Source organism: Tupaia chinensis, unplaced genomic scaffold, assembly GCF_000334495.1.
Source record: "Tupaia chinensis unplaced genomic scaffold, TupChi_1.0 Scaffold000063_1, whole genome shotgun sequence".
NCBI classification, from domain to species: domain Eukaryota; kingdom Metazoa; phylum Chordata; class Mammalia; order Scandentia; family Tupaiidae; genus Tupaia; species Tupaia belangeri.
This window is the reverse complement of record NW_006159521.1, coordinates 775,814-798,979: the sequence shown is the minus strand read 5'-3', so window position 1 is coordinate 798,979 and position 23,166 is coordinate 775,814. Positions and strand designations below refer to the sequence as shown.

Sequence of the window (23,166 nt, the reverse complement as noted above, 5' to 3'; positions counted from 1 at the left end):
TCTCTCTCTCTCTCGCTCTCTCTCTCTCTCCCTCCCTCCCTCTCCATCTCTCTAGGGGAGTACACGCACCCTATAGCAAAAATCCCTCTTTAATAAAAAGAAAAAAGAATGATCAGCTGAGCATGAAAAGTACCATGTCCCTGAGAGAAAGTGTGTACTGGCCTGCCCTGCCCACCCCGTGGGCAAGTGGTTAAGAGAGCCAGAGTCCAAATAGCTGACTGCAGTTCACGTCCTGGCTCCCGTGGGTTGGGAAACACACTGAGTACGTGGGTGCCCCAAATCCCAGTAGCATGAAGGGGCAGAAGAGATGGGACTGCAGCATGACCGTGTCCACTGGGAAGTGCTTTCTTTCTCTCTCTCTTTCTGTCTCTGGCAAGCACACGATCCCCTCTGGTAATTAAAAAGAAGGAAAGTTTGTACTTACAAAATGGTAAAAATGAAAGACCTGGAAATGAAATTCACTCATTTCACTATTGTACTGGAATTGGTCTTGGTTACGTAAATATTCTGAGGGTCTTTGTCTTCATTCACAGTGGAACGCCTGCACACGAGCAGGGAAGAGGAGCACCCGCCACAGGGTCTGGGCACGTGCGGTCTCCTTCCTCTCTTCCACAGGAACATGGGCACTTTCTTGCTGCCAGCATGTTTCAGGCCGACTGGGCCACTTGTGATTTTTGAATTGTCCTCTGAAGCAAAGCAGTGCTGTTTAGGGATTGGGTTTGTCCCGGCCATCGCACTCTGAGAACTGGGAGGACTGGACAGCTTCCTCACACCAGGCTGTCATTACCCCTTTACCCTGCCCTAGTACTAGCCACCTTTAAGGAGGGAGAATAGTTGGCTCTCTAAAACTTCATAATGGGCCAGCCATGGTGACACAGCAGTAGCACAACCCTCCATATGCTAAGGCCATATGGGAAGGTCTCAGGTTTGTGTCCCATGGTCTCCTTGTGCACACCAGGCACGTGTGTATGCCTGTGTTTGTAGCTAGCAGAGGTAGGAGTTAGGATCTCTACAGAAACACCCTACCCTGAGCGTGTCTCTATCTCTCCATTTCTCTGTCTATTTCCCTGTCCATCACCCTATCTCATGAAAGAAAGAAATGAACTAAAAAAAAAAAAAAGCCTTCGAGCCAGCCCCATGGCCCAATGGCTAAAGAAGCCAGATTCCACATGGCTGACCATGGGGTTTGATCCCAGACCTGGAGGCTTGAAAAACATTCTGGGCATGTGTTTGCGTGCACTGGATCCCAACAGGATGGAGAAGTGGAGAAGAGAGGATTGTGCTATGACCATGCACCTCTAAGAGACGCTTTCTCCCTCTTCCTCTTCCTCTTTCTCTTTCTTTATGTCTCTCTTATAAACACATTTTTAAAAATGTGTTTAAAAAAACTTTAAAAGATGAACAAAACTTAATCATTGTTAGGCCCAGTGGTTAAGAGACTGGACTCCCATGTGCTCAACCACTGTTTGAGTCCTGGATCCAGTGACTTGAAACTCACACTGGGCATGTGTGCCTGTATGCCCCAAATCCCAAGAGGAAGGTGGAGGAAAAGAGGTTGCAGTGCGGCCATCCTCCCGAGGGGGTGATTTCTCGCATTCTGTCTCTGGCAGGTGCGTGTACCCTATATCAGAAATCTCTCAAAAAATAAATAAAATAATTGTGGGGCCAGCAGATGGAGTGGTGGTTATGTTGCTAGGCTCTCACATAGCTGACCATGGTTCTAGTCCCAGATCCTGTGGCTTGAAATGCACACCAGGTGCCTATGTGTTCATGCATTCTCTCCCGGGGAGAAGAGAATGGAGAAGGGATTGCGGCATGACCATACCCCCTGGAGGGTGATTTCTCACTTTTCCTTTCATTATCTCTATCTCTCTCCATTGAGTGCATGTACCCTAAGGCAAAACACTTCTTTAAAAACAAATTGTACTTTTGAAAAAGCAATGGAAGTCAATGTAAAGTTATATGTAATCCAATGTAATATAAAGAAGATTATGATGATAATAAATAAAAAATTAAAAAATTAAAAAAAAAAAAATTGTTGGGGCCAGCGGGGGGTGTGGTGGCTAAAGGCACTGGACCTCCCACCTGGCCAATCATGGTTCACCGGCCTGGCATCTTGCTTTCTCACTTTACCTCTCTCTTTCTCTCACTCTGTCCCTCTCTGGTCAATTTAAAATAAATAAAGTTAAATTTAAAAAATCGTTAGTGAGATTATGCCCATAAGACTCTTGATAAATTTGAAAATAACCACGTATATGGGACCAGCAGTTAGCGTAATGGCTATGTCGCTGGACTCCCCCGTAGTCGACCGCGGTTCAAGTCCTGGACCCGGCGGCTTAACATCACGCCGGGGGGGGTGTGTGCGTGCCCACAATCCCAAGAGGAGAATGGAGGAGAAGGGATTACGGCGTGGCCATTCCCCCTGGGGGGTGATGTCTCGCTTTCTATCTCTCTGTCTCTCTCTGTCTTTCTGGTGAGCACATGCGCCCTATAGTGAAAACCTCTCAAAAAAAAAAAAAATTATAGAAAATAACCACGTAGAGGAACACAGCACACTCCTAGTAGTCAGTTAGTACTGTTATATTTAGTACCGTGGTAGTACCAGTGCTATCATTGTCTTCAGACATGCTGTTCTTCTCTTCATTTTGTGAACACTTATGAAAAATAGGAGATGAAGACCAATTTTCTTTCTTGTCAGCTGACTTGCTACACTAGAGCTAGCCCCTAAGAGAAACTAGGTCTGGTAAGTGTTATTTTCTGCTTTTCCTTCCTGTCCTCTTCTCCTCCCAGCTGTCTCAGCTCAGAACCTTGCAGGAAGAGTGTTACACTTCAGCAGAATGTGTTTCCTTTGACATTTAAACAAGCCTCCATTTCGTCCTTTTACGTTAGACTTTTTCCTCTCCCCTCTCCTTTCCAGCACTGTGTCCAGCCTGTCTTCAGCTCATTCATTACTGCTAAGGTTTGCAGATTATACCAGAGGAAGAAGCCAGATTTATAAACATGTGCTCCTGCCCGACTGTTGCAAGAAAAGGAGTAACATGTCCCTCCTAATTGTAGGCCTGCTCCCCGTGCACGGCTGTGCTTATGTGCCTTGTAAATGAAGCGCTATCTCTAAGTCTTACCTTGTCTAACAATAAATGGACTCTGTTCCTGTTTAAATTGGTTGTGTAATAATCAGAGCAGCCCATCACGGGAGGAAGACATCCACTCGAATTCACTTTGCTAATAGCCAGAGAGACTCGAACCTAATTACTCTCTGGAGATAGGCCATTTCCTTTAAGATGCCAGGGCCCTGGAATGGGATAAGAATTCTGTCCTTCAGCCTTCTGTGTGCCCCTGCTGCCCTGAATGTATTATTATCTAGCATGAAGGTAAAGGGCCAGTCCAAGGAAAGTGTGAAAAGAATCAGAATCCATTAGAGATAGCTGTCATGCTCAGAGCCTGTGCGATCTGACTTCGGTAAACGACTGCCCTTCCTGCGCTTTCGTTTCCACACTTGTGGGGTAGCTCTAACAATTCGTATATGGCAGGAGTGTTGGGGAGATTGTGCTTTGTGTTTATGGACTACCTTGATCAAAGAGTGACTTAAGACTATAAATACTCAACAAGATAATAGGAAAACATCAGGCTCATAATAGATATTTAGTAAGTGTTTGAATCAGAATCCAGAGAACTAAACCACAGTTCTTTCCTGTCCTAATTTGATTAGAATGAGCCTTTCTGGTAAAATAACGCTTTTTACCCCCCAGCTATCCCCCTTGTCTGGTTTTATAGTAGAACATCCTAAATTCTGATTTCAGAGAAAGCAATGGCCAAGTAAAGTCCAATTTAAAACTATACCCAAGAGTCAGGGCTCAAGTCCTGATACTTCACAGTTTAATCCAAGTACTCCCTTTGTATTAATTTCTTGAAAGCCTACTTTAAGTCTACTTTAATAGTCTTATAATTTATTTCTTTTTCAACATTGACTAAAACTATGAGATTCATAGAGGTTAAGTGACTTGTTCAAGGTTACACTGCAGCAGGGCAAGGGTTTAAACTAAGGCTTTCTCACCTCAAGTCCAGTGATTTTTTTTTTTTTAAAAGGTTTTATCATAGAAGGAAAAGTGAGAAATCACTTTCCCCAGGGGGATGGCCACCCCACAATCCCTTCTCCCTCCATTTTCCTCCCAGGACTTTGAGCACACACACACACACACACACACACACACACACACACACGAGCCCAGCTTGAGTTTCAAGCTGCTGGGTCCAGGACTCGAACCGTGGTCGGCCATGTGGGAGTCCAGTGATCCTTCAGCAGCATTCTGCATCAAAAAGAGTGAATACAGGTTAATTACTACCAATAGGGGTACTGAATTAAATAGTATTTATTAATATGTGACCAAAGACAAACGAAAGTCTAATTCTAGATTTCTCAGACTTATTTCCGTACATAGGAAATGTGGTCCTTTCTGATCTGCCATCTGTGGGACCGCCACCAAGATGGAGATATTGATAAAAACCATTATGGGGAAGACCATCACCCTTGAAGCTGAACTGTCAGATTCATTAGAAAATGTAAAAACCAAAATCCAGGATAAGGAAGGCGTTCCTCCTGATCAGCAAAAACTGATCTTTGTTGGCAAGCAGCTGGAAGATGGGTGAACTTTGTTTCATTACAACATCCAGAAGAAGTCCTTGCTTCATCTTGTGTTGAGATTTCATGGTGGTGCTAAGAAAGAAGCGTTATACCATTTCCAAGAAGAACGAGCATAAGAGAAAGAAGGTTAAGCTACCTGTCCTGAAATACTATAAGGGAATGAAAATAACAAAATTAGTCACCTTCATAGGGAGTGCCCTTCAGATAAATGTGGTGACAGAGTTTTTATGGCCAGCCATTTCGACAGACTTTTTTTTTTTTTTTGAGAGGTTTTCACTATAGAGCGCTTGCAACAGAGACAGAGAGACAGAAAGCGAGAAATCACCCCCCCAGGGGGGATGGGCACACCACAATCCCTTCTCCTCCATTCTCCTCTTGGGATCTTGGGCATGCATGCACACGTGCCCGGCGTGAGTTTTAAGCCACCAGGTCTGGGACGTGAACCACGGTCGACTGTGTGGGAGTCCAGCAACATAGCCATTACGCTAACTGCTGGTCCCCCCACCATGGTTTTGAGTCCAGGACAAGGCAACTTGTTTTCTCACTTTCCTTCTCTCTCTCTCTCTCTGGTGAGCTCATGTACCCTACAGCAAATTTTAAAATAATAATAATAAATTTAAGTAATTTTTTTCAAAGCACACTGGGTACATGTACAAGCATTCCCCAAATCCCAACGAGCTGGAGAAATGGAGAAGGGCTTGTAACATGACCACATCCCGCTGGGAGTTTATGCACTCTCTCGCTTTCTAGTGAGGATGCACACTCTGGCAAAATTTAAAAGGAAAGAATGAACATTTGCCTTGGAACTTCCGATCAAGATGACTTACTGAGCTCCAACTTTTGACATATTTTCTCTTCTGTTCCATACATAGAGCAAGAAGTAAACTTAAAAAAGAGAAAATCAACATATTTGGACTCAAAAACAAAATAACCATCTCCGTGGGCCCAAAACAGGAGATGCAAGTTATTTAGTTGAGGCCAAAGCTTTGGGTTTGCTGACCTCCAGATCTGGGAACCAAGAGTGGTGCTGAGAGGCGAGTTCCTAAGGTATAAATAGATACTGGAGATATCCCATAAAGAGTCTGAGAATTTGGGTCAGCGGATAGTGTAGAGGTTAAGGAGCTGGATCCCACATTGCCAGTTCCACAGTTTAAGTCCCGGACCCAGAGGCTTGAAAAAGGCACATATGGCTTTGTACCCAAAATCTCAAGAAAAGAGTGGGGAGAAGGGATTGCAGTGTGGCCATCCTCCCTGGTGGTGATTTCTCTCTCTGTCTCTGTCTCTCTCTCTCTCTCTACCATGCGTTCACATTCAGCACGTGCACACTCTCTGGGGAGCACACATGCTCTATGGCAATTTTTTTAAATTATTTTATTTAACTTTATTATTATTGTTATGATTTTTTCCAGTTTGAGCAGAAAGAGTTAGAAAGCAAGCCTCCAGTCCAGCGCCTTTAACCACCATGCCACCCGCTGGCTTCCCCTCACCCTATGGCAAATTTTTAAAAAAGAGCTCACAGAGACTGGCAGGTTGCATGGTGGTTAGGGGTGTTGTATTCCCACATGGCTGACCATGGTTCGAGTCCTGGACCTGGTAGCTTGCATTCTCTCTCTCTCTCTCTCTCTCTCTCCAACTCTGGTCAAGTCAAAATAAATAAATAAGTAAAATAAAGTTAAAAATAATTCTTTAAAAAAAGCCCACAAGCATGTAGTTAAGGTGTTAGACTCCCACATGACCAACCGTGGATCAAGTCCCAGCCTGGGAGCTTTCTTTCTCACTTTTCCTTTTTCTCTCTCAGTGTCTCTCTGATCAAATTAAAAAATAATAACAAATGGAATTAAATAAGTAATTGATTTAAAAATGTATTTTTAAAAACCCACAAAGCAAATGTTATTTATTTACTTATTTATTTTTGTAGAGTTTTTTGCCTCAGGGCATGTGTGCTCACCAGAGATAAACAGAGACAGTGAGAGGGAAAGTGAGAAATCACTCCCCAGGGGGATGGCCCCATCGCAGTCCCTCCTCCTCCATACTCCTCCTAGCATCTTGAGCATGCACGCACGCACACACACACACACATGCCTGGCATGAGTTTTAAGCCACTGGGTCTGGGACTTAAACCATGGTCAGCCATGTGGGAGTCCAGTGACATAACTGCTATGCCCAAAAAATGTTATTTAATAAAAATCTAGTGCTAAGAATAATAACCAAGGGGCCAACAAGTGGTATGATGGTAAGGTGCAATCCCTTCTCCTCCATTCTCATTTTGGGATCGTGGGCACACACGCACATGTGCCCAGCGTGAGTTTTAAGCCACCAGGTCCAGGGCGTGAACCACGGTCGACAACATAGGAGTCCAGCGACATAGCCATTACGCTAACTGCTGGTCCCCTGATGGCTTGTTTTCTTATTTTCTCCCTCTTTCTCTCTTTCTCTGGAGCACACGTCCCCTGTAGCAAATGAAATAATAATAATAAAATTAAATCATTATTTTTTTAAAAATCATGGCCAGTAAAAATTAACCAGGACTTTACTTTAGGGAATATGGAACAGATAGACCTTTCTCTATTCCTGCCACTAAGGGCAACTAAAACTCAGAACATGATACATACAACAGGTTTAACAGGACTGTAAAAAGCAGAGAAAGGAAAGCAGTCATCTTCTCGTAAGCAAACTGAGGTGCTTTCTGAAGATGATTCACTATTCACTTGACCTAGAGAAATCCAAAAATTGTGCAAACCAAGCAGTTCAAATCTTTGTGCTCACTTTAAGAACATCCATGAAACTGCCAATAAAGGGTAAGCAAATCTGAAAAGCCACCAAGTATCTGAAAGATGTCACTTTCCAGAAGCAGTGTGTGCCCTTCCGTCTTTATAGTGGTGGAGTTGGTAGATGTGGCCAGGCTGAGCAGTAGGGCAAGACACAGGGTCAGTAGCCAAAAAAGAGTACTGGCTTTTTGCTGCACCTGCTTAAAACTGCAGAGAGTCATGCTGAACTTAAGGGGTTAGATGTAGATTCTCTGGTCATTGAGCATATTCAGGTGAACAAGGCACCCAAGATGCGCCGTTGTACTTACAGAGCGCATGGGCGGATTAACCCACACAGGAGCCCCCTGCCACTTGGAGATGATCCTCGCTGCAAAGGGGCAGCTTGTTCCTAAACCAGAAGAGGAGATTGCACAGAAGAAAAAGATCTCCCAGAAGAAACAAAAACTTAAGGCACAGGAATGATTTGGCGTAAAAATAAATGTAAATGAAAGAAAGAAAACAAACTAGATAGGTACCTCAAGACCGGAGGAACAACATGGTGAGTTTACTGGGGTTTCGCCCCCTATATCCTAGATGTGGAGCTGAAGTGGACTGTTCTATTTAATGGTGAAAAACTGAATGTGAAGTTCCTGCAAGGAACTTAGGAACCTGGGAGCAAGGCAAGGATTTTTGCTCTTATCCAACATAGTGCTTAAAGTTCTAGCCAGTGCAATAAGGTAAAGGAAGAAAAGAAAGAAACAGAAAGAAGAGGCATATAGATCAGAAAGGAAGAAATACTGGACTATCTGGAAAGTCATGATGCATTTTTGCCTAGAAAAGCATGGAAAAATACGTCATGATTTTCTCGACAACCTGGTAGTTCAGGAGCTGTGCAAGGGGAGTCTGCTGCAGCTGCACGCGGGCCTGCACGCCACCGAACCACCTGAAGGTTGAAGAACTGGCCCTGCGGTCACCGATTCGGTCTCAGAGAGAAGATGAAGTCTCATCCTGCACCCAGCACACCACATGTTGGTGAACGTGGGAAGTGAAGCATCGGTCAACCAAACTGCGCTGGAGCTGGGCACAGGAGCTATGTGATCGAAGAGGAGGAACGAGAGTCAGATTCCAGAGGGAGAAAAGAGCCAGTTGTATAAATTAACTTTCTAAATCTCAAAAAATATTTTTTTTCTAAGTCTCAGGCATCTTTTTCAAAGAAGTCATCTTACCACAGGTGCTATGGCCTGCTCCAAAGAGAACAAGTACCACAGGAGGATATATAGTTGTAAAAAGGGCTCCAGTAATCCAGCCTTGGGATCAGCAGATGGCATAATGGTTATATCGCTGGACTCCCATGTAGTCAACCGTGGTTCGAGTCCCAGACCCAGCCACTTAAAACACCGGGTATGTGGGTTTGTGTACCCAAGATCCCAAAATCAGAAGGTATTGCTGCGTGACCATACCCCTAGGGGGGGTGATTTCTTGCTTTCTGTCTCTCTTTGTCTCTCTGGCGTGTGCACGTGACCTATAGCAAAAATCTCTCTCAAAAAAAAAAATAATAATAATCTCAACCTCTGGGACCGGGAGGTGGCATTAGACTCCTACATGGCCAACACCAGTTCTATTCCCAGACCTGGTGGCTTATCCTCTCACTTTCCCTCTCTTTCTACCTCTTTGGTGAGTGCATGTGCCCTATAGCAAACTTTTTAAATAATAACTAAAAATTAGGGGACCAGCAGGTGGCGTGGTAGGTAAGGCGGTGGACACACCCACATGGCTGACCATGGTTTGAGTCCTGGATCTGGCGGCTTGCTTTTTCACTTTCTTTCTCTCTCTCTCTCTCTCTCTCTCTCTCTCTATCTCTCTCTCTGTGTGCTTGGTTCGAGTTCTGGACCTGGCAGCTTGCTTCCTCACTTTCTCACTCTCTCTGTTTCTCTCTGTTCAAATTTAAAAATAATAACAAATGGAATTAAATAAATAAATAAATATTTTAAATAAATAAATAAATAAAAGCTAAATAAATACATAAAAATAACTCAACTTCCAAAATTTTAGAACAAAAATTAATGACATGGGGCCGGCAGGTAGCACGGTGTTTGAGACACTGGGCTCCCACATGGTTCACCATGGTTCAAATCCCATACCTGGCGGCTTATTTTCTCACTCTCCTTTTATCTCTTTCTCTCTCTGGTCAAAATTGAATAATAATGATAATAGGGGCCAGCAGGTAGCTTGGTGGTTAAAGGCGTTGGACACCCATGTGGGAGTCCAATCACAGTTCAAGTTCTGGACCTGGTGGCTTGCTTTCTCACTTTCTCTCTGTCTCTGATCAAACTAAAAATAATAATAATAATAAAAATAAAGCTAAATAAAGTAATTGTTTAAAAAATAAGAATGATAAATAAATAAAATTTAAAATAATTAAGTCCTTAAAAAATGAATGAGATATAGAAAATCAAAGCTACAGTATCAGCATTGAGCAATCTGGGTGGTGCTCTCTGTAATCTGGTCTGATTCAATAACCGTGTCCCACACAGACAAATTTCCACTGAAATACTATTGGGAAAGTCTGACGTTTGTAAGAAGGGCAGAGTTTAAATACAAAATAGACTTCCCAGTCAACAATGCCTTTTTTAAGAAAACCAATTAGAGGCTGTTGACATGCCCTTGAAACTTTGTGAGCAGTTAGGCCACAGCAAGAAAAGGAAAATGGCCAGGGGAGGACAGGGGGCCACTTGAGAGCCTGAGCTGCTGCCAGCTCTCCGAGGTATTGAACACCGCCTGCTGCCAACTGCTCCGTGTGGCTGTTCCCACCACTACCAGGGCACTGCACAAAGCTCTTGGAAAATGGAGTTAAAGTATGAGTCTTATTTTGCAAAAACTTTTGAAATCCATGCATAGTTGTTTCCTAACATGGTTCTGCATGTTCCGTGAACTTTTTGAAGACCTTCTGGATTGAGAGACATCACTAGTTATATGCTTAGACATCAGTTGTATATAAATAGCTGTCATTGAACTTGCTGGTTTCCCAATAACAACAGAGAAAAGTAACATTTCCTCTTCTGAGGAAAACATAGTAAAGATGGTTTAAAACCCATTACTGGGGGGCCAGCAGGTGGCATGGCAGTGAAGGCACTGGACTTCTACGTAGCTGGCCATGGTTCAAGTCCCAGATCTGGCAGCTCAAAAATCATGCAGTGCACATGTGCATGCATGCCTAAAATCCTGAGAGAAGAATGGAGGGGAACAGGTTATAGCATGGCCAGCCTCAGGGGTTGATTTCTCACTTTTCTCTCTCACTATCTCTCTCTCTCTCTCTAGGAAGCACACGTGTCCTTCAGCAAAAAACTAAAAGAAAAAAAGTCACAAATAAGGGAAAGACTAATATAATTCAATAGAAAAGGAACAAAGTATATGAATAGATATTTCACTAGAAAGGACACATAAACATCTTAAAATGATATGGTTTAGTGAAATGAATGATATACACACTTATAATAAGAACAATTAGAACTATATAAAACATTATTTTTCTTTTATCAGATTAACAAAGATCAAAAAATATGAGAACACTCAGTTACCGAAGAGAAAGGATCAGAACACTCAGTTACCAAAGAGAAAGGGCAAGAGGTATTTCATGGGCTACTGGCATGTATATAGATTATTACTGATTCATCGTTGGGCCCACAGGTGGCATGGAGGTTAAAGCTCTTGATCCCACATGGCTAACTTTGTAGTTCAAGTCCTGGAACTGGCAGCTTGAGAATCGTACTGGGTACATGTGCGTGTGTGCCTAAAATCTCAAGAGGAGAATGGAGAAAGGAATACAATGTGGCCATCACCCCCATCCCCTGGGTGCAATTTCTCACTTTTCTTCCCTCTCTGTCTCTGGCAAGCGCCTGCTCCCTACAGCAAAAACTATAAAAATAAAATAAAATAAATTTTTAAAAAAGTTCATCATCTTAGAAACAATTTGGCAGTATTTATCAAAACTCCCATTATATGAACTCTGTGATTAGCAATTTTACTTGCAGGAATTTCTCTTATAGACATATTCGTATAGGTAAGGTAAGACATTTGTGCAAGGTTATTTATTACAGTTTATTTGTAAGAACAGAACAGTGAAGCAACATGTCTATTCAAATGCAGTCACTGAAAAGAATGAAATAGCTCTCTGTGTACTTTTGGAATGATCCAAAACGCATGGGTACACAGAACATGGTGTGCGTATTGCTATCATTTAAGAAAGAATGTGTAAACATACTTGCTTATTGTATGCCAATAAAACATCTGTGGAAGATGCTGGATGTTTGTGAATAGGGGAATTAGAAGGCAGAAGAACAATGACAGGAGGAACGCTTCATTTTGTATTAGGGTTGTTAAGGATTTCTTGCTCCCTTTTGAATTTAAGAGTGTGTTGAGGGGATCAACAGTTGGCGTAATGGCTACATCGCTGGACTTCCATGTAGCCAACTGTGGTTCGAGTTCCGGACCTCATGCCTTAAACTCATGTCGGGTGTGCGTGCATGTGCGTGCCCAAGATCCCAAGAGGAGAATGGAGGAGAAGGGATTGCGGCATGGCCACACCCCCACCCCACCCCCCCGGGAGGTGATTTCTGGCTTTCTGTCTCTCTGTCTCTCTCTGACTTTCTGGCGAGCGCACACACCCTATAGCAAAAACCTCTCTTAAAAAAAAAAAGAGTGTGTTTGGGCTGGCAGATGGTGTGGTGGACTCCTGCATGGCCAACCATGGTTCAAGTCCTGGACCTGGCGGCTTGCTTTCTCACCATCTCTTTCTCTCTCTCTGTTTCTCTGTGGTCAAATTGAAGAAGAAGAATAAATAAAATTAAATAATTATTTTTACAAGTTTTTAAAAAGTTTAAAGATAAAAAATGAGTGTGACTGTGTTCCCCATTCAACATTTAAGGGTAAGGATGGAGGTCAGGCACTGGTGCAGCAGTAATGCAGCACTGTGTGCTGTACCAACATGAGAAAGTCCCAGGACCTCCGTGTACATGCCCGTGATCAGGGCTGGCTGGTGAGGCTGAGGGTGGATTGCAGCATGAAGACTCTACTGGGGGTACCTACCTCTGTCTCTGTTTCTCCGTGTGTCTGTTTCTCTCAAGAAGAAATAAATAAACTTGGGGGAAAATGCCTCAGGTAAGGGACTGAAAAACCAGAATATACAGGGAACTCAAGCAGTTTAAACCCTCCTACCCAAAAATAACCAATCTAATTAAAAGATGGCCCAATGAACTGAGCAAGTAACTCTCCAAAGAAGACATATGGGCAGTCAAAAAGCATATAAAAAACACTCAACATCCTTATCATAAAAGAGGTACAAAAAAAAAAAAAGAGGTACAAGTTCAAACCACAATGAGATAGCACCTAACCACAGTCAGAATGGCTAAGATTAAAAAAAAAAAAAAGAATGATAAGTGCTGGAGAGGCTGTTGTGAAAAGGGAACTCTCCTACACTGTTGATGGGAATGTAAACTAGCATAATGACTATGGAGAACAATATGGAGGTTCCTCAAATACCTGCGAATAGAACTAATATAGGATTTAGCAGTTCTATTCCTGGATATCTACTTAAAGGATAGGAATACAGTCAGTTGGAAAAACATTTGCACATTTATGTTTATTGCAGCATTATTCACAATTGCTAAGACATGGACTCAACCCAAATGTCCAAGAACAGATGAATGGGTTGAGAAAGGGTAGCACGTATACACTATGGAATACTCAGTTATAAAAACAATGAGACATGAGAGGGGCAGGAGGAAGGAAATCAAGGGGGAACAAAAAAGCAAAACATTTAATGGACACAAAATGTAAAATTATCTGTTGATAATGTGTTTAGTAGTATCTTTGGACTAATATGCAGTATTCATGCTGGGAAAATTCATTTTGTATGTTATAGAGACATATAGTGACTAAATGCACTTAAAAATCACACACACACACACATATATATATATAGAGAGAGAAAACAGTGAGACTCTGGCATTTGATAGAAAGTGGACAAATTGCAGAGCCAGTAGGTGGCATGGTGGTAAAGGTGCTGGACTCCCACATGGCAGACCACGGTTTGAGTCCTTGACCTGGCAACTTGCTTTCTCACTTTCTCTCACTCTGTCTCTCTCTGGTCAAATAGGAAGGAAGGAAGGAAGGAAGGAAGGAAGGAAGGAAGGAAGGAAGGAAGGAAGGAAGGAAGGAAGTTAAATAAAATAATTTATTTTTAAAAAAGAAAATATAGCAATCAGATGGTGATGCATTGGTAAAGCATGACTCTGAGTGGCAGTCTCACTTGGGAAGGTTCCTGGTTCAAGTCCAGAGACCTCCCTGAGAACACTGCCTATGATCTAGGACTAGCTGAATGCAGACGGTGGATTGTGGCATCAAATCCCTGTTGGGAGTGCTGTCTCTCTCTCTCTCATTTGCCTATGGAAAAGCTCCCTCTCTTCCTCCCCACTCCTTGCTTATGGAAGAAAGAAACCTAGGAAGGGAAGGAGAAAGGAAAATGTGCTTTGACCACACCATGGATCTTTGCCACTATTGCCCACCCTAAGGAGCCCCAGTAGCATTACAGGCGACTCCATGGAACTGTTCTGCCAAATCATATGTGTCCCATTTGTACCCAGAGTCCCCCCTAAAGTCACCCTTACAAAAATACTGCTCAAATGAAGGATATGCTTCTGGGAGCATGGTGGTTAAGGGGGCTGGCTCTCACATGGCCGACTGCACAGTCGGGTCCCAGACCCAGAGGTTGAAAAGCACACTGGGTACGTGTGTGAGTGCCCATAGTCTTGAGAGGAAAATGGAGGAGAAAGGATTGCGGCATGGCTGTCCCCTCAGGAGGTAATTTCTCACTTTCCCTCTCTCTTACTCTCCCTCTCTGTCTCTCTCCAGCAAGAGCCCATGCCCTATAGCAAAACTAAAAAAAAAAAAAGGATATAAAAAGAATATGTGTTTTCTTGTTTTCCAGGGATGTTGGTGGTAAATGTGACATGGAGGAACAAGACGTATGTAGGTACACTTCTTGACTGCACACGGCACGATTGGGCACCCCCAAGGTAAGCACGTGCAACTGTTTTGTTTATAGTAGCCTGAACCACTCTGATGCACCCTGATGCCGTTATCCTTCTAGAGTTGTGCACCCAGCTTTTAAAGGCCATTTTGCTGTAGGAACAGGGTCAGAAACTGTATTCACCTGGCATCCATGGAGAGTAAATGCATGATGTATTGACATATTGGGGGTGGGTATGAGCTGGGGGAAGAGGGAAGAAATCTTTGTCTGGAATTATTAAAATCTAGTGTCTTCATGTACTTGCCAAGACCGTAGTCTTAACTGTGGCTGAACAAAGATTTATGGATAATACTTTATTTATTTATTTATTTGGAGAAGTTTTTGCTATAGGTTTTGGAGAGGGCATGTGCACTTGCCAGAAAAACAGAGACAGACAGAGAGACAGAAAGCGAGAAATCACCCCCCCAGGGGGGATGGCCACGCCACAATCCCTTCTCCTCCATTCCCCTCTCGGGATCTTGAGCACACACACACACGTGCCCAGCATGAGTTTAATAAGCTATTGGGTCTGAGACTCGGACTGTAGTCGACTACACGCGAGTCCAGCGACATAGCCATTATACCAACTGCTGGTCCCTTGATAATACTTTTTGATGGCAGCTGATATTCAGAATTTAAACTCTAGAACAGTTTCAGTTTTATAAACCCTAGTAGACTTCATAGTTTTCACAAGGACCTTTTTAAGTTGCAGTATGACCTTAAGATTGACATTTCAGTCAACATTTTCTTACCCATTTGGCCAGCGTTTGGGGACCCAAATGTTGGGGTATAATTTGCAACCAGCACAGAGATAGCCTCCTGGGAGGGGAGCTCATCCCTTAATGTAATCGCTATGTATTCACAAGTTTCTTTAACAAACCATATTCGGTGAAAATGGTAGTTGTGGCTCAGCCCCCACAGCACAGTAGTTAAGTGCTGTACAGAGCGAGCCAGGTCTCACATGGCTGACTACTGCTCAAATCCTGACCCTGCCGGTGTGAAAAGCACACCAACACATATACTCATGCCCAGGATCCTGATCAAATGCAGAATGAAGAATAAAGGGATTGCAGTGTGACTGGGCCCCACTGGAGGTTGCTTTCACTCTCTCTGTCATTCTAGTGCATGTGTATGCATCTTCTGCAAAAATATTAAAGAAAAATAAATGGTAGTTGCAGCGGCCCCATAGCACGACTGAAAGGAGGCCAGATCTCATGTGGCTGACCACAGCCCCAACGACTTGAAAAACACACTGGGCGTGTGTGCATGCTCAGGATTCTGACAGATTGACAATTAAAAGAAAAAGGATTGCAGTGTGAACAGGCCTCAATAGAGAGTGCTTTCTCTCTCTCTCTCTCTCTCTCTCTCTCTCTCTCACCCCTTCTCTTTCTCTCTCATGTGCATGGACATACCCTGTAGCATTTTAAAAAAAAATGAAATGGCAGTTACCATCTGGATAGTTCTCTTAGAAAATGTCTTTTTGGGGGCCAGCAGGTGGCATGATGGGTTAAGGTGCCAAATTCTGCATGGCCAACTACATGATTTGAGTCCCTGACCCAGCAGCTTGAAAAATCACACGAGGTACATGTGCATACATGCCCAAAATCCCAAGAAGAGATTAGAGAAGAAGGGGTTGCAGAGTGGCCATCTCCCCTGAGGATTTTTCACTTTCCTTATCTCTGTCTGTCTCCAGCAAGCGCATGTGCCCCACGACAAAAATATTTTTAAAAGAAAATGTACCTTTGTTTTTGTTTTTAGGGGTTTTTTGGGGGGCTATAAGGCCCATGCATTCATCGGAAAGTGAGAGAGAGAGGAAAAGTGATAAATCACCCCCCAGGTCTCGAACCGTGCAGTCAGTCATGTGGGATTCAGCCACCTTAATCTCCATGCCACCTGCTGGCTCTAGAAAATATATCTTAAACCCCCACCTGTCTGTTGTTCCCATGAATCATGTGGGCAGGAATACCCCATGGAAAAGTGTGTTGAGCTCCCTGACTTCCCTACCACTTTCCTAGGTGTGATTACACACCACTAGTGATGCATAAATAACCACAGGTTATGCCCCTCAGAGATGCTGGGCCGGGTTCTCAGAGGCCCAGAGTGGGTGACAGTGTGTTCAGACAGCCCCTGAAGTTGTCCTGATCAGAAGCAGGAGCAGATGCGCTGGGGCCAGTTTGTGAAAGTCTTTACACCCTCCCTTCGTGTTTCTGGAAAACCAGTTGGGAAGACTTGTTTCCATGCAGGGCGTGTAAGATTCCAGAGCAGGGGCAGCTGAGTGGGCACGTGGTGACAGGAAATATCCGCTTCCTTGGAGGGCTGTCCTGGCAACCCAGAGGAGATCGCGTCTGTCTTTGCTGTAGCTGTGACTCCCATTGTCTTCAGGACAGTCTGTTGCAGCTGTGTCCTGAGGCGAGAGAGTCCAAATTGAACTCAGCTCTGCAAAGACACCAACTTTAGCTAAGGGCTTAACTTGAGACAGTGTTTCACGCTCCATGAAAAACTACTATAGGGCTAGTGAGAAATGGCCCCTCGGTGCAGACCTTTAGACATTGAAAGAACTCATGTAGCATTGGCCGCATCTGAAGGTCAGGAGCTGTTTGGGGTCTCTCAACTGTGTGGGTGCTTTGTTCCACATGTCAGTACCTCTGTGGCGAGGCATGTAAGAAGTAAAATTGGGCTGAAAGTAGAGCTAGATTCTGGTCATGAGTTGCCATGAATCAGTAATGTGGCCTCGGGAAAATCACTTAGTAAGCCTGACCTCAATTTCCTGGGTAATCTATTTTTTTAAGAGAGATTTCTGGTATAGGGCATGTACACTTGCCAGAGAGACAGAAAGCGAGAAATTATCCCCCCCAGGAGGAATGACCACGCTGCAGCTTCTTCTCCTCCATGAGTTCTAAGCCACTGGGTCCAAGATCTGAACCATGGTCAACTACGTGGGAGTCCAGCAATGTAACCACTACACCATCTGCTGGTCCCTCCTAGGTGATATTTTCTTAAACCAACCATGGCTGCATATAGAAAATGCAGAGAGGACTGCTCTTTGTCCTATAGCAGTATCTCTGTATGGCTTTAGAGGTAAACTGTTGAGGAATAATTTACAACTAGCATGCAAATAGCATCCTAGGAGCTCACCTCTTAAAAGTGTCCACACAATCAGTAGTTCTTTTAACAAATCATGTTCATTGGAAATGATAGTTATCATCTGGTCAGTTCTTCTGAAGGCTAAACCAGACTAGTTTGAAGAGGTTTCTTCTTAATAATATCCTGTTGTGTTTGTCCTTTGCCAAGGTTCTGTGACTCCCCCACCAGTGACTTGGAGATGCGCAACGGCCGGGGTAGAGGCAAACGCATGCGTCCCAACAGTAACACACCTGTCAATGAGACAGCCACCGCCTCTGACAGCAAAGGGACCAGCAGCAGCAGCAAAACCAGAGCAGGAGCCAATAGCAAAGGTCGCCGGGGCAGTCAGAACTCTTCAGAGCACCGCCCACCTGCCAGCAGCACTTCTGAAGATGTCAAGGCCAGCCCTTCTTCAGCCAATAAGCGGAAAAGCAAACCCCTCTCAGACATGGAGCTGAATTCTAGCTCAGAGGACTCCAAAGGGAGCAAGCGCGTTCGTACGAATTCCATGGGCTCAGCCACTGGTCCCCTTCCTGGGACCAAGGTGGAACCCACTGTTCTGGACAGAAATTGTCCTTCCCCAGTCCTGATTGACTGTCCCCACCCAAATTGCAACAAGAAATATAAGCACATCAATGGACTTAAGTACCACCAAGCCCATGCCCACACGGACGATGACAGCAAGCCAGAAGCAGATGGAGACAGTGAGTACGGGGAGGAGTCCAGCCTCCATGCGGACCTCGGGAGCTGCAATGGGGCAGCTGTCTCACAGAAAGGTTCCTTGTCCCCTGCCCGCTCAGCCACCCCCAAAGTTCGGCTCATAGAGCCCCATAGCCCTTCTCCTTCAAGCAAATTCAGCACAAAAGGCCTCTGTAAGAAAAAGTTGAGTGGGGATGGGGACACAGACCTCGGGGCCTTATCTAATGATGGCTCTGATGATGGACCCTCAGTAGTGGATGAGACGAGCAACGATGCCTTTGATTCTCTGGAAAGGAAGTGTATGGAAAAAGAAAAATGTAAAAAGCCCTCTAGTTTGAAACCTGAGAAAATTCCTTCCAAGAGCTTAAAGTCAGCCCGGCCCATTGCCCCTGCCATCCCCCCACAGCAGATCTACACCTTCCAGGCAGCCACCTTCACAGCAGCAAGCCCAGGCTCCTCGTCAGGCCTGACCACCACAGTGGTCCAGGCCATGCCCAACAGCCCCCAGCTCAAGCCCATCCAGCCCAAGCCCACTGTTATGGGAGAGCCTTTCACAGTCAACCCTGCCTTGACTCCAGCCAAGGACAAGAAAAAGAAAGACAAAAAAAAGAAAGAATCTTCGAAGGAACTTGAAAGCCCTCTGACCCCTGGGAAGGTGTGTCGAGCTGAAGAAGGCAAAAGCCCCTTCAGGGAATCATCAGGAGATGGGATGAAGATGGAGGGGCTCCTCAATGGCTCATCAGACCCCCACCAGAGCCGCCTGGCCAGCATCAAAGCCGAAGCTGACAAGATCTACAGCTTCACGGACAATGCCCCCAGCCCTTCTATCGGAGGCAGTAGCCGCCTGGACAGCACCACCCCCACCCAGCCCCTGACTCCCTTACACGTGGTGACCCAGAATGGAGCCGAAGCCAGCTCAGTCAAAACCAACAGCCCCGCATACTCCGACATCTCTGATGCTGGGGAGGATGGGGAGGGCAAGGTGGACAGTGTCAAGTCCAAGGACCCTGAACAGTTGGTCAAGGAGGGGGCCAAGAAAACTCTGTTCCCCACTCAGCCACAGAGCAAAGACTCGCCTTATTACCAAGGCTTCGAGAGTTACTACTCTCCAAGTTACGCCCAGTCCAGCCCAGGGGCGCTGAACCCCAGCAACCAGGCAGCAGTGGAGACCCAAGCCCTGAAGACAAAAAAGGACGAGGAGCCTGAGAGCCTGGAGGGGAAAGTGAAGGGCGACGTGTGTGAGGAGAAGAAGTCGGAGCTGAGCGGCTCCAGCCAGCAGCCCTCTGTCATCCAGCAGCGTCCTAGCATGTACATGCAGTCCCTGTACTACAACCAGTACGCCTACGTGCCCCCCTACGGCTACGGCGACCAGGGCTACCACAGCCACCTCCTGAGCACCAACACGGCCTACCGGCAGCAGTACGAGGAACAGCAGAAGCGCCAGAGCTTGGAGCAGCAGCAGCGAGGCATGGACAAGAAGGCAGAGATGGGCCTGAAGGAGCGGGAGGCCCTCAAGGAGGAGTGGAAGCAGAAGCCTTCCATCCCGCCAACCCTCACCAAGGCCCCCAGCCTGACGGACCTGGTGAAGTCAGGGCCAGCCAAGGCCAAGGAGCCTGTGGGCGACCCTGCAAAGTCTGTCATCATTCCCAAGTTAGATGACTCTTCAAAACTCCCCAGCCAGGCCCCCGAAGGCCTGAAAGGGAAGCTGAGCGAGGCCAGCCATCTCGGCAAGGAGGCCTCTGAGGCCAAGACAGGCGCGGAGTGTGGCCGGCAGGCAGAGGTGGATCCAATACTCTGGTACCGGCAGGTAACTTGCCCTGGGAGGAAGGGGAAATGCCCTTTTGTAATCCTTGTCTTCCTCACAGATCAGGGCTGTCCTTGAGTAGGGGGTTGACAGAGTTGAGATGAGCAAGAGGAATGTTTAATTTTAGGGTTCTCTACCCTCGTAAACCACTTTGTCGTTTTGTTTTAGTTTTTGCTATGGGGGCGCATGCGCTTACCAGAGAGAGATGGAGCGGAAGGGGGGATGGGCACACCATAGTCCCCTCTTTTCCAATCTCTTCTTGGTATTTGTGGCACGCGTGCACACATGCCTGGCATAATTTTGCTTTGTTTTGTTTTGGAGAGATTTCTGCCTTAAATGTGTACACTGGCTGGAAAGAGAGACAGGCACAGAGGGAAAGTGAGAAATCCTCCCCCAGGGAGACGGCCACATTGCGGTCCCTCCTCTTTCATTCTCCTCTTGGGTCTTGAGCATGCTCACACATGCTCCTGGCATGATTTTAAGTTACTGAGTCTGGGACGTGAACCACAGTCGGCCACATGGGAATCCAGCGACATAACTACTCTGCCATCTGCTGGTCCCCTGGCATGATTTTCAAGCTGCTGGGTCCAAGACTCAAACTGCACAACTGGCCATGTGGGATTCAGCCCATTAACCACCTTGCCATCTAGTGATGTTTTGGGGAGCTTTTTTGGTTTTGGTTTTGGTTTTTAGAGAGAGATTTTTTTGCTGTAGGGTGCATGTGCTCTCCAGAGAGACAGAGACAGAGAGATAGAACACGAGAAATCACCCCCCCCCCCAGTGGGAGAGGAAGGGAATGGCCATGGTACAATCACTTCTCCTGCATTCTCCTCTCAGGATTTTGGGCATGCACACACATCCAGCATGAGTTTTAAGCCGCCGGGTCCAGGATTCAAACCACAGTCAACTACATGAGAATCCAGAAATGTAACCATTATGCCATGCACTGGTCCCCATTTTGATGTTTTTATAAAAAGCATTTTTGCATCTGTAAGAGGAGTTTTTCCCATTTGACAACAAAGGCCCAGATAAGTTAGCCTGATTTCTGCAGGGTGAATTTATTTGTAGAGTTGGGACTAGAACCAGGGTATCTTGACTCCTTGTTCAGTGTTTCTCCCGCTGCACGGATCCCATGGAATGAGTCTGTGGGAGCTGTCTAGCTGTCAGAGTGGGTCAAGCACACTGCTCAGCCAGAGCTGCTTCGAGAAGGCTTGTGTGGGTGGGATTGGATCTCAGAATATGGGAGTCTTTGTCTTGCTTGCTAGACTTGGGATAACCCCACTTCCTTCTTGGTGCCACGGTTGCCCCCTCTCCTCTCATCTGGGCACATTTGGAGTTTCCCACCCCTGAGCCCGCTCTGAAGAGTGAGACAGCCAAACATCTTGGAAGGGAGGAGCTTCTGTTCTAGGAGTCATTCCTCCAGATACTTGTTCTCTGGAGAACATCCGCCCATGGGTTCTTTTCTTTCCTATGTCTTATTTCCTTGGGGAAACGGGAGGGGGGCTTTGAAGGCAAGAGGCACCAGAGTTGGATTATAACAAAGACCAGCAGAAGCCAGCTATGATGGCACAGCAGCGACACACAGCTCTACAGTGTCAAGGCCACCTGGGAAGGTCCCAGGTTCTCCCGTACACGCTGGAAACCACACGGTGCTGAGGTCTTGGCAGGCTGAGGATGGCAGTAAAGATGATGTAAAGGCCCTGCAGAGAGGTGCCTTTTTTTTCTCTTTCTTGCTTATAAATAAATGAATAAACTTCATTTAAAAACCATCAATAGACAGGGCCAGCAGGTTGCTTGGTGGTTAAGGCACTGGACTCCCACATGGCTGACCATAATATGAGTCGCAGACCTGGCAGCTTACTTTCTTGCTTTGTCTCTCTCTCTGTCTCTCTCTCTCTCTCTGGTGAACTCACATGTCCTATAGCAAATTAAAATAATAACAAATAAAACTAAATAATTTTTAAAAGATCATAAGTAAAATTAAATAATCTTTTTAAAAAATCAATAGAGACAAGATCCTCCTCTTTCTCAGGTGTCTAGTGATTATCTTCTCTGGTGTTTCTACTGGGACCGTAGGTGTGAGCTGTTTCTGTCTTGGCCCTGCTTCAGTGACACAGGTGGTAGGTGCCTCTGTGAACTGCTACAGCCTCATGTCAGGCTCACGTTCTGTTCCCCAGCCAGCCTGAGCACAGACATGGGCACTGTGAGAGGGTCACAGCATGGCTAGTCTCTGTCAGAAGTATATCTTTCTCCCCACTCTCTCATTAAAGAGAGAAGTAGGGAAGCCGGCAGGTGACATGGTTAAGGGTGCTGGACTCCCACATGGCCAACTGAGATTCGAATCCCAGACCAGGTGGCTTGCTTTCTCACTTTCCTTTCTCTCTCTGTTCCTCTCTGGTCAAATTAAAAGAAACAAATTAATAAAATAATTCTTAAAAATTAAAAGAGAGAGAGAGAAATATGTGTGCATACAGTGTCTGCTTTATTCGCACTTTCCGGTCCTTCTGTGGTTGTTGTAGGAGGCGGAGCCCCGGATGTGGACGTATGTTTATCCTGCCAAGTACTCCGACATCAAGTCAGAGGATGAGCGGTGGAAAGAGGAGCGGGACCGCAAATTGAAGGAAGAGAGGAGTCGGAGTAAGGACTCTGCCCCCAAGGAGGACGGAAAGGAAAGCACAAGTAGCGACTGCAAGCTGCCCACGTCGGAAGAGTCTCGCCTTGGGAGCAAGGAGCCCCGACCGAGTGTCCACGTGCCTGTGTCCTCCCCCCTCACCCAGCACCAGTCCTACATCCCCTACATGCACGGCTACTCCTACAGCCAGTCCTACGACCCCAGCCACCCCAGCTACCGGGGCATGCCTGCCGTGATGATGCAGAACTACCCAGGTACAGCACCCCCCACTTCCCCGTCCCCCAGGAAGGGAGACGAGGCAGAGTCCGAATCCAGTCTTCTTGCTCAGCCCTAAAGCTTTTCCATACTTGCCTAGGTGATAGCCCTTTTCGGCGTGTGTCATTCTGTGAAGTGGCTGCTCTAACTCCTGGCTCCTTGAATGACCCTTAAACATGGTCCAGAAGACCTCCCTCT

The 23,166-nt window shown here is 45.7% G+C and overlaps 1 protein-coding gene across 2 annotated transcripts in view; it reads left to right on the top strand.

Annotated features, from left to right (window-relative positions):
* The window catches only part of ZNF609 (zinc finger protein 609), a 278,967-nt gene that overhangs the window by 247,682 nt on the left and 8,119 nt on the right, over positions 1 to 23,166 (top strand). For both annotated transcript variants that reach the window (XM_014593219.2, XM_014593217.2), the window contains 3 exons: positions 14,375 to 14,462; positions 17,747 to 20,084; positions 22,601 to 22,967. In XM_014593219.2, coding sequence (XP_014448705.1) covers positions 14,375 to 14,462; positions 17,747 to 20,084; positions 22,601 to 22,967 — 2,793 coding nt within the window. The remainder of the gene's footprint in view (positions 1 to 14,374; positions 14,463 to 17,746; positions 20,085 to 22,600; positions 22,968 to 23,166) is intronic.